The sequence below is a fragment of the Sinocyclocheilus rhinocerous genome, unplaced genomic scaffold (genome assembly GCF_001515625.1).
Source record: "Sinocyclocheilus rhinocerous isolate Xijiao unplaced genomic scaffold, SAMN03320098_v1.1 scaffold1100, whole genome shotgun sequence".
Lineage (NCBI taxonomy): Eukaryota > Metazoa > Chordata > Actinopteri > Cypriniformes > Cyprinidae > Sinocyclocheilus > Sinocyclocheilus rhinocerous.
In genome coordinates this window covers 263,757-281,946 of record NW_015635085.1, presented here as the reverse complement: position 1 = coordinate 281,946, position 18,190 = coordinate 263,757, and the positions used below count along the sequence as shown (strand labels likewise).

The following is an 18,190-nucleotide window of genomic DNA, read 5'->3' as shown; positions in this document are numbered from 1 at the left end:
GAGAGAGGGCAGAGCCCCAAGAAGAGAGTCCCAGCAAAGAAAGAGAGGTAGCAAAGGAAAGAGCCAGAGCAACAGTTACAGTCCTCTTTTATACCTTCCTTGACCATGTGACTAAAAACCAAATGTGAGACATTCAAACTGACCAATCAGCAGATTACAACTTCACCCACTGGGCAAAAGTTGTGACAATTAGCAGACCCCCGATGTATACACATGTTGGCCTACAGGCCTTGATCGATATCAGCACTTCTGTGTCTTCAGGAATGCCAAATGGCCCTTTTGTTACTGAAGATAGGTTTGGGACAGGAAAGCAGAAGTCTTTGATAATTTTTGACCTTACAATACTTTAAATGTGGAATTCTGTAAATGTCAGTTTACAGTTTTTGACTGTAAATTATGTTGATTTGTTCTTTTTTGCTTCTAAAAACTGTACAATTAACAGCATTTTACAGTAAAATTACATACATTTTCTAGTTAGATCTTTTGCAGTTTTTCATTGTGTATAGTATGGGAACTTACTGTTGACCTATTAACAGGTTTTTTTCCCATTGTGTTTTTACAATATTTTACCGTTAAAATGACACTCATTTTTTACAGTGCAGACAGCAATTTTGGGCATCGTAGGATCACTTTTAATAGTTTTAAAATGCTTTTTTTATTTTTATTTTGGGAAACCTTTCCTCCATTACAAAATGACATGAATGAGATGATTGTTTTCAATGAACCTGTTAAACCAGTTGATGATTAAATCACATTGGACAACTCATTTGCAATCATACCAGAGAGGTTTTTATAAACGTTTATCTCATTTCTGCTTGCCTCCAGCAGAAATTGACTCCCACATCCTGTGCATGCTCACTTTAAAGTCAGCATAAAATGAAAATTGATTTGAGTCTGATTTTATATGTGCATTTGTTTTATTTATTTTTTTATTTTTTTATATTTGACTTTGTTGTTTTGGTTACACTATATTTTTAGGTGTCCTTGTCACAGTGTAATTATACATTTAAGTACTGAGTAATATTAATTAACTACATGTACTTACTATATGGTTAGGGTTAGGATTAGGGTTTGGTTTAGGGTTACTTGCATGTAATTACGCATAATTAATTGTTATTATAATAGTAAGTACATGCAACATGTGTAACAAGGACACCTTAAAATAAAGTGTTACCCTTGTTTTTAATACAATTTCATAACTTGTCGCTTCCAATCAAAATGTCAGACAGTGCAATGCCCACATTTCAAAATCCAGTCAACAACCAGTGTATAGATCCAACTGTGAGCGATATGCTGTTCATGTTGAAATTGCCATAATTTTGTGCTTTTTGACTTTACATTCATGAATGATTACTTCACAATGTATAACTACAAATTGGAAATACTGAATTTCATGAAATCTCTGAACTCTCTCATTTGATGTTTGCGGTGTCGCATAAGAATCTCAACAGGTAAAAGTCACTAGGTAGCTATTATGCATACACAGATGTATTTTTTTTTTACCATCAAAGCCGCTTATGGATCTGTGTCGGTGTAATTCCAAAAATGGCAATAGAAATGATTTTAGAAATAAATGTTTTCTGTCTGGCTGTGTGAACAGCTTACAACATGTCGTGAACACATCCTTAAAAAATAAATAAAAATACAGTTGAAGCCTTTTTATGTCCCATTTCAGTTAGAAGGTTATTTATGTCGACAGGTACTCATATAGGTAGAGCACAGAGCAGTTTTTAGACGCTTTTAGAAGATGTTGTATTAGCTAGTTATCTGTATCTGTATTTTTTGTCTGTGCTGATAGAAAATGATGAAGGATAACAATTTGGTACGCCATCTGGACGCTTGCGAGACCATGGGCAATGCCACAGCTATCTGCTCAGACAAGACTGGCACACTGACCACCAACCGAATGACAGCAGTGCAGTGCTATGTGGGCGATGTCCATTACAAGGCGATACCAGACCCCAGCTCCATCCCACCCAAAACTCTGGAAATACTGGTCAACGCTATATCCCTCAACAGCGCCTATACTACTAAAATACTGGTAAGACATAAAAACCTTTGGCTATTTGGCTAAAACTGGTGTCATTTCAGCAAAAAAATGTTTTGCAACAATAGACCTTAATGTTAATGTATAAGCATACCCGTGTACACTTCCTGGCCAAAAAGACGCACACTCTAATATTAGTTGGACCTCCTTTATCTTTGATTGCATTGTGCATTCATTGTGGCATTGTTCCAACAACCTTTTGCAACATATCATGTTCCCTGAAAAATGCTTTCACATTTTGAGCCAGATGAATCTTGGCATTGTCACCCTTGATTATGGCCATGGGTACGTCTTCCAACGTGGTTGTTAAGAAATTAAAAAAGCTACACACTGCATTAGATGAAGTTAAACGAATTGTTGCCAAACATATGCCAGAGACATATTATTTGAAGTCAAGTTACCTCTATTTCTATAGTGCTTTATAAAATTGGATTGTGTCAAAGCAGCTTCACAGTGATAAACAGGAAATTAGCTGAATCAATTATAGAAACTCAACTATGGAAGCAATTCAGATTCTTCTGTAAAGCAGCTCAAAAAGAAAATATTGTCATTATTTGGCTCAGTTCGGTTCAGTGTTGGATTCAGTGGTAATCACTGCAATAATGAACCAATCATAGACTCTTACAGTAAGTGTTTGCTTATTTAATCCAAACAATGGATTTTTTGACCAGTCAGTGCAATACACTAGGGTCACAAGCTAGGACGAGGTCAGCAGAAAATATGAATCATCACCCTTGCATCAATCAAAGCCTCTATGACTATGGCTTTCTTTCTTCTGTGGAACTCAAACGAAGATGTTTAGCACAATGTGCATTCTGCTCAACCTCTAAAAGACAATAAAAGCACCATAATAGCATCACAAAAGTGACAGCATTAGGTAGAGTTCTGCCTACACCTATTTGGCAAACGATCGTTGAAGTGAATGACAGAATTCAAGTCTACATTGAATCAGTGTGTGTTTACTCTAGTAATTGAATCAGTGATTTGGAGTTTTTAATGCCACGCTCACCAGTTGAGCTACAGCAATATTAGCACAGTTTTACGTCCCATTACTACCAACATCTGTTTCAAGATGGCTAAATTCATTGCTGTTTGAATCGCTGTACCTTGAACGTTTGGTTGTTTCAGCTTTTATTAATTGAACAATCACATTCAGCAACACAATTGGAAAGTAATAGCTATGAATTCCGAAGGAGGAAAAAACTCACAAACCTTCAGTGTTTGTTCAAAAGAGAAAACGATTGCTCCAAATGATCAGAAAACACTGAAGGTGTCCTACATAGAGTAATTAACCCACCGATGGAATCCTAACTTATTGAAATTAAGACCTTTTCAGGCCTTTTCATTTGTACGTTTCCATATGTGCTGTGTGTTCTTTGAGGACCAAGAATGCAGCAGAATAATTACTGTGTGTTTTGGAGTGCCAGTTGGGGTTGGTTTCCAAAAATGAACAGTCTGCAAGGATACAGTTGAGACAATGAGTTATGAAAAAAAAAAAAGAATAATTGATAATCACAACATGTGAGTTTCTCTTGGTTCTGGGAGCTGGAATCAGATCTGTTCTGTATCTCGGTTTAAGATGCCTAGGAGCTGAAAGCAGCCCCTTGAACGCCCCCTCCCAGCACACTAACACTACTTACAGATCCCGTCCCTGGAGACCAGTACCGAGAGCTTTCATAACCATACAAAGCAAGACCTGGATAAGCATATCATTCCAGACATCTTGTTTTAACATAGACTCTTTATCCCTGGAGAGATCCCCAAAGCTACTGTGCTTGCTGCTCCATTATGTAATTAATGCATGAACTTCTTCTCACCCAACACTAAATAGCTCCTTCAGCAAACTTTCCAAATTATCCTTGCCAACTCAGTCCTTCTTGATTTATGTTTAAGGGAATTTTGTCCTCCTGCCCTCCTATTGTGAAGCTAATTTGCACTGTTAAATGAAACTTTTTCCTGTATTTGATACAGATTTAGCATTCATAATTTAGAGTGGTTATGTAGCGTGTCTCAGTTGTACAACCGGCTGGTAATCAGCCACGAAAGAGTTAGTGGAATCCTGAAATCGGAGTAGGACTCACTGTACAGGTGATGCTGCTGGCATGTACACTGATACTTCAGCCGGTAGTCTGAGCTCTGCGGAGACTTCCTGTCGCACTGATCTCAGGTTGCTTCTACCACCTGTTCCGTCAGACCTTCTGGCCCTCTGATCGGACAGGTCGGGTCCGACACTGATGTCATGTTCCCGGGCTCCCATCAATTCTTAATTGGAGGTCACATGTCCGTATGCGGCGCTGTGTGTGTGTGTTTGAGGACTGTTTAGTAGGTCATCGGCTGTAAGCTCTGGATTCTTAGTTACACCAAAGACAGATGCAGTTAGCCCTTCTTGCATCTTTTTCAAAGGTGTGTTTGAGCACAAATATCAGTTAGCAATTAACACATTGTTGCATGTGTTTTATTCATGCTCGATATGTTTTTAATTTTCTTATGAACAGGTCCATAATGTTTAACAAAGTGGTGAATGTCCATTCAGTGACTCCACACAGGCACTCTGGTTTCTGTTGTCCAGATGATGAACAAAGTCTCAGTCTGTCTCCTCCATAATGTATATTAGGGATGGGCAACTTTGGTCCTGGAGGGTTACTGTCCTACAGAGTTTAGTTCCATCCCCGATCAAACACACATGCCTGTAATTTCCAAGCAAACTAGTGATAGGTCAAAGTCCACCCTATTGAGTCCAAGTCCTTAAACAATCGAGTTTGAGTTTGAGACATTTAGTAATGTCTTGTTATCTTAATTTTATATCTTTACTTATTTTTATCTTTCATGTCCGAAATGTCCAAAATGTCTGAGTCTGTGATTTTTTACTTATTTTTATCTTTCATGTCCAAAATGTCCAAAATGTCTGAGTCTGTAATTTTTCAAACACAAATGCCTGTAATGTTCAATCTTCAATCCTGAAGATGTAGGTTAGATTTCTCAGGTGTGTTTTATTAGGGATTGAGTTAAAGTCTGCAAGACAGTGGCCCTCCAGAACCAGGGTTCTTGATAGCATCTGAAACCATGGTTTTGTGAGGGTTATGCTTAGACAAAATGTCTGCAACTACTCATATGTAGAGTAGGGGTACTTGATGCCAAACCCAGAGTCAAGTCTGGATTCAAGTGCAATTATGAATGAACTCTGACTTGTCATACACTTGGGTAAATTTTGTACTCAGACTTTGCACAAAATAAGGAACAGCAAAATATTAAGATAACAAGACATTAATAAATGTTTCCCACTCGAACTCGGACTCGACACGGACCCAACATATGCTGGAAGGAATACTGCCCTGTGAGACATCTCTGTAAAACAAAATGCTATTTTGGGAGCAATTTTTTCTTTGCGCACATGACATGGTGAAAAATCTCGCTGTCTTGTGTTTGATAAGTTGTGACTCATTTTGGGCAAAGTCATTTGTCCAGCTGCAGCCGCTCCATGTGGCTCAGGGTCTCTGCCAAAGTCTCTCTGCGATGCCTCGTGCTGCCACTCACTCACATAGGCCAATCAGCTTTGGCAAGGCGCTCACCTCATAGCCTGAGGCAGGGGCTGTCACTGTCAGTGTAGGTAACGCTGTGAAATCAAAGAGGTGCTATGAAAATGACCTTCTAGGGAACACAAGAGGGTGTCCGCGGCCCCTGCAGTGAGAAGGAGAATAGAGTGAGGGCCCGTGTGGAGCGCAGGGGCCCAGAATAGGGACGTAAAGAGGAAGTAGTGCTGCCAGTGCATGTTTTGCCATATGTCGTGGTTCGTTGGAGTGCGTGCTGACCAGGGAGAAGACATCTGTTCAGGAGAGCATTGCGTGCCAGCGCCTCTCTGAGGGGTGCTATGAAATCCACATCAAATGCATGAGCAGTCTTGAATGACCCTGGTGAGCAAACATGAGATACTTTTTTAATATAATTTCTTCCCCCGAGGTACACTTAGTGAAGTTAGTAAAGTTCCTGTGGCAAAAACATAATTTAGTTAAAGTCATAATTTAGTTTTCCCACCCCCTGTCTACCCTGGGAATTAAATGGTCCAGTTTCGATTACCCAGTAGGCCATTGACGTGTAAACAAGCCAGTCACATGCATCCATCTGTCTGATGCCGGAAAGTTGTAAGACAAATCAAAATGTAGAACCTGTGCACCTGCGTTTTTGCTGACATTTCTGATTTTCTCAGTTACAACTTACAAAATCTCTATTGCATGCACATTGTGAGTCATCTTGCGTATGCTACATTGCAGTGCAGCACTCCTGCACGTTGGGTCCTGTCAAGCCTAGTTATGAGAAATGCTGGAAAAGTAAATAGTTAATTCACTAAAAAGTTAATTCACAATCAAGGTCTCTATGGGCATTTCAGCATTTCTTCTCATAAATAAATAAACAAACAGATAATGAAATTAAATTCCCTGAAGTAATTCTAGCAGGGTATTGTTTGCTGGATATTGTTCAAGCAAACGGCAGACAATGAGATTTGAATTGGTTTTGTGATCTGAAATTTTTATGGTCCTTCTGTTTCTTTGCGTTGGAAGCTTTTTCAGGCTTTCATACTGTATGTATATGTAGGCACTTGTTCTTTGAAAGACAATTCGGATCATATGTGGAGTAACATGAGCTTTTCCAGACAGTTTATTAATACCAGGAAATACATAGTGTTAAAAATGGCTGCAGTTTGAACTCCCAGTGACAATAAGAGATTGTCATACTTCAATTTATTGTTTAGTGTAAAGTTTACCAAAAGAACCAACATACTTGCACACCCTAGACTGAATTTACCTACAAACCAAAGTTTGAATGGAGTCTGTTAAGTGCTTCATGCTGAATTAACTGCGGATGTTTAATGCTTTAATGTTTGAGATTTATAACAAACCCAAACCAAGAATATTAATACTGAGCTGCTGCACAAAGCACTATAAAAAAAGTAAATAATAAAAAAAAGTACAAAATGACCTGCTCTCTTTGCATCCAAGGCATTCAATATGTGATGAATTACAAAGAAACTTCATAAATGACCTCAGCAAACTTATCAGAAGGATTTATTATGCTCAAAGCAGCATAGCTCACCATGTGTGCAGGTTGCTAAGCTACGGTTGCTGTTACCTGTAGACAGGTGGTCAGTTATGCGACCCTTAATGAACAGAGTGCACTATTTAGCTTGTTACTATGCAGCAGCTATCTGAATCCTCTTTGGCTTTCTACCATCCCAGCCTCCAGATAAGGAAGGAGGTCTTCCCAAACAAGTGGGCAACAAAACTGAGTGTGGCCTACTGGGACTGGTCCTGGACCTGAAACGAGACTACCAGACCGTCCGGAACCAGATCCCAGAGGAGAACCTCTACAAGGTGTACACGTTTAACTCTGTGAGGAAGTCCATGAGCACCATCATCAAGCTTCCAGACAGCAGCTTCAGAATGTACAGCAAAGGAGCATCCGAAATCGTCCTTAAAAAGTGAGCGCCTTTCATCTGCTCTCTGATGCTTCAGCTCTAGTACCTGCAATTTTTCATAAAAGCATTTTCATGTCTCAACAGCAGATGGAGGGACATTATGTTGAATTACTGTAGCTTCATGTGCACGGAATCATTTAGATTTGCTCTTTGTGGAATTACATGATGAAGCAATGTCCTCAGAAAGTCTGAAATTGCTGTAATGAAGGGAATGTGCATAATGCTGCAATGATATGACCTTGTTTCATGTGAAGGGGTGACTTTGGTGTGTTCGCTGCAGGTGTAGTCGCATTCTGAACGAGGTGGGCGAACCCCGTGTCTTCAGACCGAGGGACAGAGACGAGATGGTGAAGAAAGTAATCGAGCCCATGGCCTGCGACGGACTCCGAACCATCTGCGTGACCTACCGTGACTTTCCTGCAGACCCTGAGCCCAACTGGGAGGACGAAAACAACATTTTGACTGAGCTGACCGCAATATGTGTTGTTGGAATTGAGGATCCCGTCAGACCTGAGGTGAGAAATTTCGTCCCGTTTCATCATGTCATGTTTCATGATTTTAATTTGACATTTTTATGTAACGCGTTGCATTTCATGCATGATAACATGCCTGTAATGTGACCTCTGCCTCATCATTTACTGATTGTGCAAAGCATGTACAAAGCCATATATTTTCAAAATGGACTACTCAGTAGGTTTCTTGAATGACTAGTTGGTATGATGAAACTTATTGTAAGTTTTAGCTTCTTCTGACCCTATTCGGATATGCTCCTTCGAGGGGGCCTTTAATTAAGAGACATTATTACATTCAACAACAGATAGAAGTGCAACAGAATGCAGGGCTCTCATTGTTTTTTAATCCTGTAAAGTCTGACATGTGAAATAATAATCAGAAAAATCACATTTAGATTTTTATTGAACTAAACTTTGCAAATGTTTTAATGATTTGTATCATATTTTAATACATTAGACTTTTATGGCTCATATAGAACGATATGGTGAGATTATAGAGCTCATACCCGAGGAGGAAAAACAGCTCGGTTTTATTCAGAGGCCCAAACTAAGCAAAAATATGAAATTTGGTGCAGAATTTATTATTTATATGGTCAAAAAGAGGAAATTCTGATAGCTTGTAATGTAAATCAATGAGATCTTTATAACAGTAGAGCAGATATTGACACAAAATGATATAAATATCAGTCGTCACTCTATATCTCCAGTAATCTGTCTCAGTAAAATGAGATTGAAATGCTCCAAACATATAATGCAGTGATTGAGAGCTGAAGAAATAAAGGCTCCTCAGAAGATGTGAGATGTTCTGGAGGCTTGTGAAGATCATTCCTCCGCTGAGGAACAGTGAAAGTAAAGCTTCTGGAAACAAACGCTCCTCAAAAGATCCTGAGGATCAGATTTGAGACGCGCTGATTTTTCTACAAAATGACTGATGGAGAATCAAGTAAAGCCGAGCTGCTACAGTCCAGTGAGTGTTCATCTGGATATATGACTAACAATATCAAAGTTAATATGTTTGCTTTATAAAAATCAGTAAAGATTTCACAGACAAAAAGCCACATGAAGCACGAGCTGAAGGGGGACGTTTGTACAATTATACTAAAATACCTTTTAAATGCTAAAAAAGTCTAAACTATCAATGAGACAATGGAAGACGTAGTAGATTGTGAGCAACAGGTTTTTCAGTGAAGTTTTGCTTGTGTAGATGACCTAGAAATTTAATACGGTAGGCTTTATAGGGTTAAAAGCGCAACAATCAAACTAGTCAACTAGTTGACAGATCGGTGGAAGATCCCTAAAGACAAACCTAGACCACTAGTAACATTTCAAAGTTTTGCAAACCGAATCAATTCCTGGGTCGTGCCGCCTGAGGACACTCCACAGCTCACGTCATCTCATCGCTTTTATACATCTGTATCTAGTGTACCTTTAAAATACATTGCACGGTTATTTGGTGCAGGACTCACTGGCAGAATCAAAGTCTGGCCCAGGTGCTCTGAGATTACAGGAAAATATTGGGAATTGGAGGAGAAGTTGCATCAGATATGCATGCGAGGTTGTGAAAGAGAGGCATGCTTTAAAAACACGTCCTCAAATGATCGTACATCTTCACACGCGCAGGGACTGAAGAAGCGTCTATACTGCTGCTGCATTATTTAACCTCCTCCTTTTATCCCACTGTTTCTTTGCTCTGGCGTTCGTTCTCCGTCTCTAGAGCCTGCACGCTCAGTAATTGTCAGTTTGTTGAAGACTTCTTACAGAAAGCAACATCTGTGGTAAAACAGAGTGACAGCAGGATTGGAGGAACGTTCATGAAGTTCTGGCTGTTGTCCTCCTTTGGAATCGCAGAAATGCCATTTTGGAAATTGAATCGGTTTGTTTTATAGCATTTTGAAAACTCAAGTGTTTGGATGATGACACAGATTTGGTGTGTTTGATTTCAGTGTTCTGTTACCTGGCGGGACACGTGAGCCATTCCTTTCCTTAATAAACAGCCGAAACGTAAGAATCTATAAACAAATCCATTAGTCTTAGATGTCTAATGTTACCACGTCACCTTCCTCTGCTGTCGTGTTTTATTGATGAGGCTCTTCCTCTCCTGCTGATGAGTTAAGTAGGACTGGGTTGTCTTTACAGTTCTCAGAAATACTTGGACGTCTAGTCAAGCACATATCATCTCCCGCTTTAGCGTCTAGACCGGCCCCCATTTCCATAATGTCTGTGATTGTGTCCGATTCACTCATCTATCTATCTATCTATCTATCTATCTATACAGTATTTTTTCTTCAGAGTAACTTACTTACAGTACATTAGTTGATGATGCAACATAAATTTGAAACAAGTTGACCATAAAACTGCTGCAAAGCTGCTTAAATCAGGCTCTAGGCTTTGCTGGTCTTAGGCAGTCTGTTGGCTGGTTTTATGAGGGTTTAGACATTTTTCAACTGGTCTGTCTGAACCTGGTCAGATTTTTCAGCAGGGAAATTAAATCTTCATATGAATAATTTTGTCTTTTGTTGCATGAGAAATCATCCCCACCACTGCATAATTACAGCAGGCGCCCTTTGAATTCCTCCTAATGAGCTCTCACTTGTTTCACTGGAGCATCTGAAAGTGCCAGATCACCACAAAGAGAGATTAGAGGAATCAGGAGAGCTGACCGAATCCTGTGTGTTTTGCGGAGGTGTTTTCATTTACTGCTGCGCTGGGCTTGAGGTTTGCAGAGGCCTCTGCGCTAACCTTTCCTCTGGAGCGGAGCGGAGCGAGGGTGTGCGTGTGGAATTAATGCAGTCCTGTGCCCGCAGGTGCCCGATGCCATCCTGAAATGCCAGCGTGCTGGAATCACCGTGCGTATGGTGACAGGAGACAACATCAACACGGCACGAGCCATCGCTATCAAATGTGGCATCATCCACCCCGGAGAAGACTTCCTGTGCATCGACGGGAAAGAGTTCAACAGGAGGATCAGGAATGAGAAGGGAGAGGTACACTACTACATACTCAGTACAGGACACTAATGACATCAAACACTGAAGGCAAGCAAAACATGTTCAGCTCTATGGGCAGCATTTGTGGCATGATATCCAATACTACAAAAAATAAGTTTGGCTGGTTTCTTAATGGAAGTAAACGGTGCAAGACAATAAATGTTAAAATACTGTCAAAGATACCACAAGACATAAACATAAATTAAATATGTGAAATATAAAAATTTAAAATAGCTCTTTTCTGTGTAATTTATTTCTGTGATGCGCAGCTGTATTTTCAGCATCATTACTCCAGTCTTCAGTGTCACATGATCTTCAGAAATCAGTCTAATATGCTGATTTGCTGATCAAGAAACATTTCTGATTATTATCAATGTTGAAAACAGTTGTGCTGCCCAGTTTTTTTGTGGAAACTGTGACACATTTTATTTTCCAGGATTCACAGATGAATAGAAAGTTCAAAAGAACAGCATTTATTTGACAAGAAGCATTTTTGAACTTTGTCTATTTAATGCATTCTTACTGAATAGTATTAATTTCTTTAAGAAAAACAACAACTCGCTGACCCAAAACTTGTGAACAGTAGTACATTTCCATATAAAACCAATATGCTTTGATTCAGTCGGTTATTAAACATGATTTGCTGCATCTACAGTAGCTGGTGGCAGCTGGTATTTTTGCAAGAGACATTCACATTCTGAGACAAAAATCTGTAGTGCAGGATGAGTCAGCAGTATTTTTCTAGAAGAGAAGGACTATGTCACATGAGTTTAGTTAGTCAGCATGCATTTCATTTTAGATAAAGCCCCTCGCTCCTGCACACCGAGCTACATTCCTCATAGACACATAGCCAGTTTTAATAAGTCAGGAGCTATGAATACTAGTAGGGTGTGAGAATTACACTTTATTAGTCAACAGATGCGTATAGCTCGGACAAACCATTCGCCTGACAGCTGCGCATCGTGAGCCGCTGATACCGTGATGCAGATCAAGACAGCAGCTCTTGCGCTATTCAAGTCTGTTTCACAAGTGGATGAAATCTTAATTTCTATTTGTTGCTCTTAGCTTTCAGGAAAAAGAAGTTACTGATATCAGAGATTTTTGGGTATACAAGATCCTAAGCATTTTACTCACAAATTACAATGGTGATCATGTTCAAATGACAACATTAAGGGAAAAGATCACACACTCATACAGTTGAGTCGGGTCACTTTGAGAAATCTGTTATTCAAAGTCTAAAACTGACCACAATATTAACAACCTTTTAGGATTTAAAAAAGTATAAAACAAGGACATGTTTAAGGAAACACGAAGGAGAACTATTTAGGAAATTGCACTTTCTGTGTAACATGGATCATTAAGTAACTGATTCAGTTTTTTGGTTAGGGGGATATGAGAGATAAAGCACAATGATTTTAACTAGGATAAATGACAAAAAGTCCGTCAACGTCTAGAGACTGGAAGTTATTTCTTCTATATTGCTTAAAATGTATGTCTTCTGTGCTGATCTTCTATATATTTAGTTATTTTGATAACATGTCTACGTTCCATGCATTCTGTAACTATCTGTAAACCAGTGCTTACCCACAGACACTATGAAACGCCAGTAAGCTTCACAATAGGACTGTAGACTTTTATTGTAAGTGCATTACTGTACACATGATTTTTGCATTAAAGAACGAGTTGAAATGATTGTCTGTGGTAACGAACATTACAGCACGAATGCTGTCAAGAGCTTAATGTATACTGAACCCAGAGCATTGCTTCATAAAACAGTCTGTGGCCCTGATGTTGTTGCATTCCGCAACTCTAGTAATTTATGGAGCTTTTTTTATTACTGTATGTTGTGATTACATTAGTCTCATGTGTACTCTCTGCTAGCAATGCACTGCCGTTATTCATGTAGACATTAGTTATTGAACACATTTGACAGCTGGCCATTCTAACAAACACCCCACATGTGAATGATGGACGCCGTGGGATTTAATACACAGTCAAATCATTTATATGTAAATGCAACATCATCTCTGAACAATGTTTACACTCATTACAACAAGAAAGATATCTTAGAGCCAAATTGGATTTTTTCATGTTATATACTATTGGCTGTTTTATGTATTCCAGTAGACGGCTGTATAGCCACTTTTTGGCAGCTGTAATGAGCGTCTTTGTGATGATGGATGTCTGTTTCATATCTCTGGCAGGTTGAGCAGGAGCGCATCGATAAGGTGTGGCCTAAACTGCGAGTGCTTGCCAGATCCTCACCGACGGACAAACACACACTGGTCAAAGGTGAGGGATCCTGCATGAGCAACTGAGCACCAAACCACCAAAAAAAGACTTATCGATCACATTCAGAACTTTAAAGACCCCGCGACATCACTTCACAAGCACTGCTTTTTTCATGTATTTATATATTCCTTTGAAAGTTGTGAAGTGACATATCTAGAGACCAGAAGAAAAACTATTATTATAATTATAACATACACTGTAAAAAAAACAACAACCGTCACACCTGCTTGTACTATGACTGAACAACAATGAAGAAGTTAATATTGCTTGTCTCCAAGTATTCATGTCTTCACCAGATGGAATTCCCCGACTACCTCAATATTTTTATGAAAAACAATGCTTGGATTTGTGATGTGTCTGCCATATTACTTCAGCAGATATTCCGTATCATAGCAACCACAGCGTCTCAATTTAATGGAGATTATGCAGTTATGATCTAAAACCCTTACAAAACGTCTCAATTAGCTGATGAACAAGAGCCGACATTTTTAGATGAATAATCTACTAGATATATTTGAGTTCCTGACCAGTGGCATATACAGACAGCCAGAGCGTGTAACTAAAGTGCTCTGGAATCAGATCTGCGTTACACAAGCCTGAATGTCATGGCTGAAGTTACAGGATAATTAACATACTGTAAGTAAATGTTGCGCTGTAATTACACCACTAGTGTATTTCATTAATTATTTCCAGGTGTTATCGCTTGATTGTCCCTGATGTTTTGCTGTCGTGTAGCTTTAATGCTGGCAACATATGTCTGTTCATTATAAGTATAAAACAAGTAATTTCAGTAAAGGAGTAGTATTTGTGTCCACAGCATCTGATAAAGTGCACTAAACACACAATTTGCAAAAAGTAATTTGCAAGCTTGAATATAGTTGAATAGAGTTATTATTTTACATATATTATTTTACATTTGTTTTAATTTACCTCAAAATAATAATAAACTGTATTTCTATCAATAGAAAATAATTTCATCTGAGATTTAAGAGAAGTCGTATTTTTAATGATCAGATAAGAAAAAGTTACATTCCATCACATTCACCATGCCATTTGTTGATTTTATTAATTTCTCTTGATCTTACACGATGCAGTCTATTAAGAAAAAGAGTTAAGCAGTTCTTTGTCTGATGAACTGTTTCAGATCGTGCAGAAATGTTCTTCTTTCTAAATGAAAAAGGCAGCGTTTCACAGAATGACTCAGTAATGTGTGATCTTCCTGTGGTACAGGTATTATTGACAGCACTCTGGTGGAGCAGCGGCAGGTGGTTGCCGTAACTGGTGATGGAACCAACGATGGACCAGCTCTTAAGAAGGCAGATGTCGGTTTTGCCATGGTGAGAACCGATCAATCCACATTGTAATTCCATTTTTGAGCTGCTCAAACACAGGCTGCCCTCATTCCAGCACAATCATGCCACCTCATGCGGATCAAACACAGGCCCAGAGCGCCCCCTAGTGTGAGCCGTTGCCTTTTACTCCTGTTTTTTGACATATGTCAGTTGACTCGCATGAGGTGAAAAAACATCTTGTGTCAGCACTGCCCAGCCATTTCTATTTTCATAAGTTCAGCCGTGGCAGAGGAGAGCATATTCTTGTGTTCCTGCTCATCAAACTGACACGAGCTGCCCGCAGGCGGCTTCCTCTCTGTGGAAAATTTACCATGATTTTACTGGCAGCCAAGTCTTAAGGGAGAACAGTCCCTCAGGCTAGTCTTTAAAAAACAAGCACAGCGTGAGCAGAAACAGCTTCTCAGAAACAAACTCTTTACCCAGTCACCAACAAGATTTTACCATTTGTGATCACTCACTGTCCACTTGAGGGTTTGATCCCACTTCAGTATCGTCTCATTGAAATAGAAAGTGATTGTGCTTAAATGTCTTGAAAATAATGTCAACAATGCAAACAAAGTCTTAAAAGGATCCTATAATATTTTCTTTGTGCAAAAATATAATTTTTGTTGTTTGTTTGTTTTCTTTTGATGTTAGGCTAAAAATACGACCTTGACAGATTTCATAAAGTGTTATTTTAGTAATGCATATTTTATAAGGTTGGGTCTGTGCCGTTCATGGTGATTTTAACAAATTAATAAATGATTTCGATTTTATGGACATTTTTGGTACTTGATGTCATTTGAAGCTAAAGAATGATGTGAAATGACGGGGCTTCTGACTTGACAGGGAATCGCAGGGACAGATGTGGCCAAAGAGGCGTCTGACATCATCCTGACGGATGACAACTTCTCCAGCATCGTGAAGGCTGTGATGTGGGGGCGCAACGTCTACGACAGCATCTCAAAGTTCCTCCAGTTCCAGCTGACCGTTAACGTGGTGGCTGTGATCGTTGCCTTTACCGGAGCCTGTATCACACAGGTTTGTGCCTCTGTGTCCACACACAGGTGCTTATGGGACAGGCACTGGCAGTGAGCCTTTATGAGCTTTCACTGTATCTCTGAGTGTGTAGTGCTGTTTGCTACGGCAAGTATCAGTATTATTATTGCTCAAACCTGGCATTAGTGATTAGTGAACAAAGAAATAAACTTCAGCACACATATTATCATTCTAAAGTTATCATTCTAATACGTCTATTCACCAAGGATGCATTGCATTTATTGAAAGTGACATTAAAGACTTTTATAACGTTACAATGATTTCTATTTCAAATAAATGCTGTTCTTTTGAACTTTTTATTCATCAAAGAATCCTGAAAAATAAAATGTTTCACCGTTTCAACAAAATATTGTGCAGCACAACTGTTTCCAAAATTGCTAATAATCAGAAATGTTTCTTGAGCAGCAAATCAGCATATTAGAATGATTTCTGAAGATCATGTGACACTGAAGACTGGAGTAATGATGCTGAAAATTCAGCTGTGCATCACAGAAATAAATGACATTTAAAAAAATATTCACATAGAAAACAGCTATTTTAAATTGAAATAATATTTCACTGTTTTTACTGTATTTTTGATAAAATAAATGCAGCCTTTGTGAGCAGAAGAGACTTCTTTCAAAAACTTACTGACTCCAGACTTTTGAACTGCAGTATAACTCATCCTGCACCATTCGTGTTACAGGCATGAATAAAGAGCCTTAGTTTTTCACCTCACAGTTGATAAAACAGGTGAAAGATCCCACAGATTTACATTAAAGGAGGGACCTGAGCCATATCTAGAGACCAGAAGATCACAGAGACTTGAGGGTGGAATCAGAACACCTTAGCAACCTCATAGTAACGCCCTGGCAACCATCCAGCACGCTAGCATTGTAGCAGTGAGTTTTGTACAGGCTACTCACACAAAGCTAGTTAGTAATTGAAAGCCACTGCTATCACAAATGAGATGTCTTTTACAAGATGATTTATTCGACCTACTATGAAATCTCAAATTAGACTGTGCAGAGACATGGGGCAATGGCAAAGAATCCATATTAGATTACTAGGCCAAGGCCAAAGACTTCATCCCTGTGATCTAAAATAGCATTGTTTAATTTCCTAGAGGAGCGCTAACCTAATAAATGATGCAGCATGTCTGAGAGAAAGAGGCTAGACTGTGTGACGTTACCATAATGAGAAATGAACATCCAGAGAGCTTTAGCTGAACAAGGGCACTCAGTCATGCACTGAGATAATGAGTAAGATCTCCGTTTCGGGGTCCTCTCACCAATATTTTGATACACAAGGACGACACTAGTAATCGATAATCAGCTGGTCTGAGAAATAACATCTAGCTCAGTTCAGCATGTTTTATTGGTCTCATTTCATTAGTTGTGATGATAAAGTCCATTTGAACCAGACTGTATGTTCTTTCAGGATTCTCCTCTTAAAGCAGTGCAGATGTTGTGGGTAAACCTGATCATGGACACGTTTGCATCTCTGGCTTTGGCCACTGAACCGCCCACTGAGGCTCTGTTGATGAGGAAACCCTATGGCCGAAACAAACCCCTGATCTCCAGCACCATGACCAAGAACATCCTGGGCCATGGCGTGTTCCAGCTCATCATCATCTTCACGCTGCTGTTTGTGGGTGCGTTTCCTTATACTGTAGGTCTGCAAAGCATGTTCAGCAAATACATGCATGCTTTTATGCCTGGAAAATGCCTAATAAAGCGATTGTTTGAAGATATACCTTAGCGATACACAAGTAGTTGAAGAAACATCTTGCCCATGTGGGATCTTCAGTCCTGTCTTACGCTGTGTTTGTGATCCAGGCGAGCAGATCTTTGACATTGACAGTGGCAGGAACGCGCCACTGCATTCTCCTCCATCTGAGCACTACACCATCATCTTCAACACCTTCGTCATGATGCAGCTCTTCAACGAGATCAACGCCCGCAAGATCCATGGAGAGAGGAACGTGTTCGACGGCATTTTCAGAAACCCCATCTTCTGCTCCATTGTTCTGGGCACTTTCGCCATTCAGGTGCCAAATTCTTAGTAAAATTAAAAAAACAAAAACAAATGTTGGACATGTGTGTGTTTTGGACCTACAGCTCACGACATGTGTTTAGAAGCACAGTTTCTAGTTAGTATGACACGTGGACTTGAGTAAATCATGCTCTCGGGGAAAATAACAAGTCACCATGCAGAATGATACATTTTTGTCATTCCATATATAATTATACAAATGCAACTCTATGATTTAACTTGCTGCCCAACCAGTAGAGTAATATTTAATTTAATAGAGTTAAATCGACGAGCTACACCATTGTGTGTCATGGTGTGAGCATAGCTGGTTTATAAGATGTAAATGTTGGAAAACTAACAGGAGACAAAATGTCTGCACATCAGCGGTAAGTTGAGTAATAATTCAGTCTTCATTAAAAGGTTATGCATGATTTGAAAGAAGTGTAGTTATAAATATAATGCACCCATATATAGTGCAC

At 39.3% G+C, this 18,190-nt stretch overlaps 1 protein-coding gene across 1 annotated transcript in view; it reads left to right on the top strand.

The window, feature by feature from the left end:
- The window catches only part of LOC107746712 (plasma membrane calcium-transporting ATPase 2), a 100,402-nt gene that overhangs the window by 69,116 nt on the left and 13,096 nt on the right, over positions 1-18,190 (top strand). The window contains exons 13-20 of the mRNA XM_016561010.1: positions 7,279-7,520; positions 7,798-8,032; positions 10,834-11,013; positions 13,221-13,308; positions 14,539-14,645; positions 15,489-15,680; positions 17,118-17,331; positions 17,516-17,727. Of these exons, the coding sequence (XP_016416496.1) occupies positions 7,279-7,520; positions 7,798-8,032; positions 10,834-11,013; positions 13,221-13,308; positions 14,539-14,645; positions 15,489-15,680; positions 17,118-17,331; positions 17,516-17,727 (1,470 nt within the window). The remainder of the gene's footprint in view (positions 1-7,278; positions 7,521-7,797; positions 8,033-10,833; positions 11,014-13,220; positions 13,309-14,538; positions 14,646-15,488; positions 15,681-17,117; positions 17,332-17,515; positions 17,728-18,190) is intronic.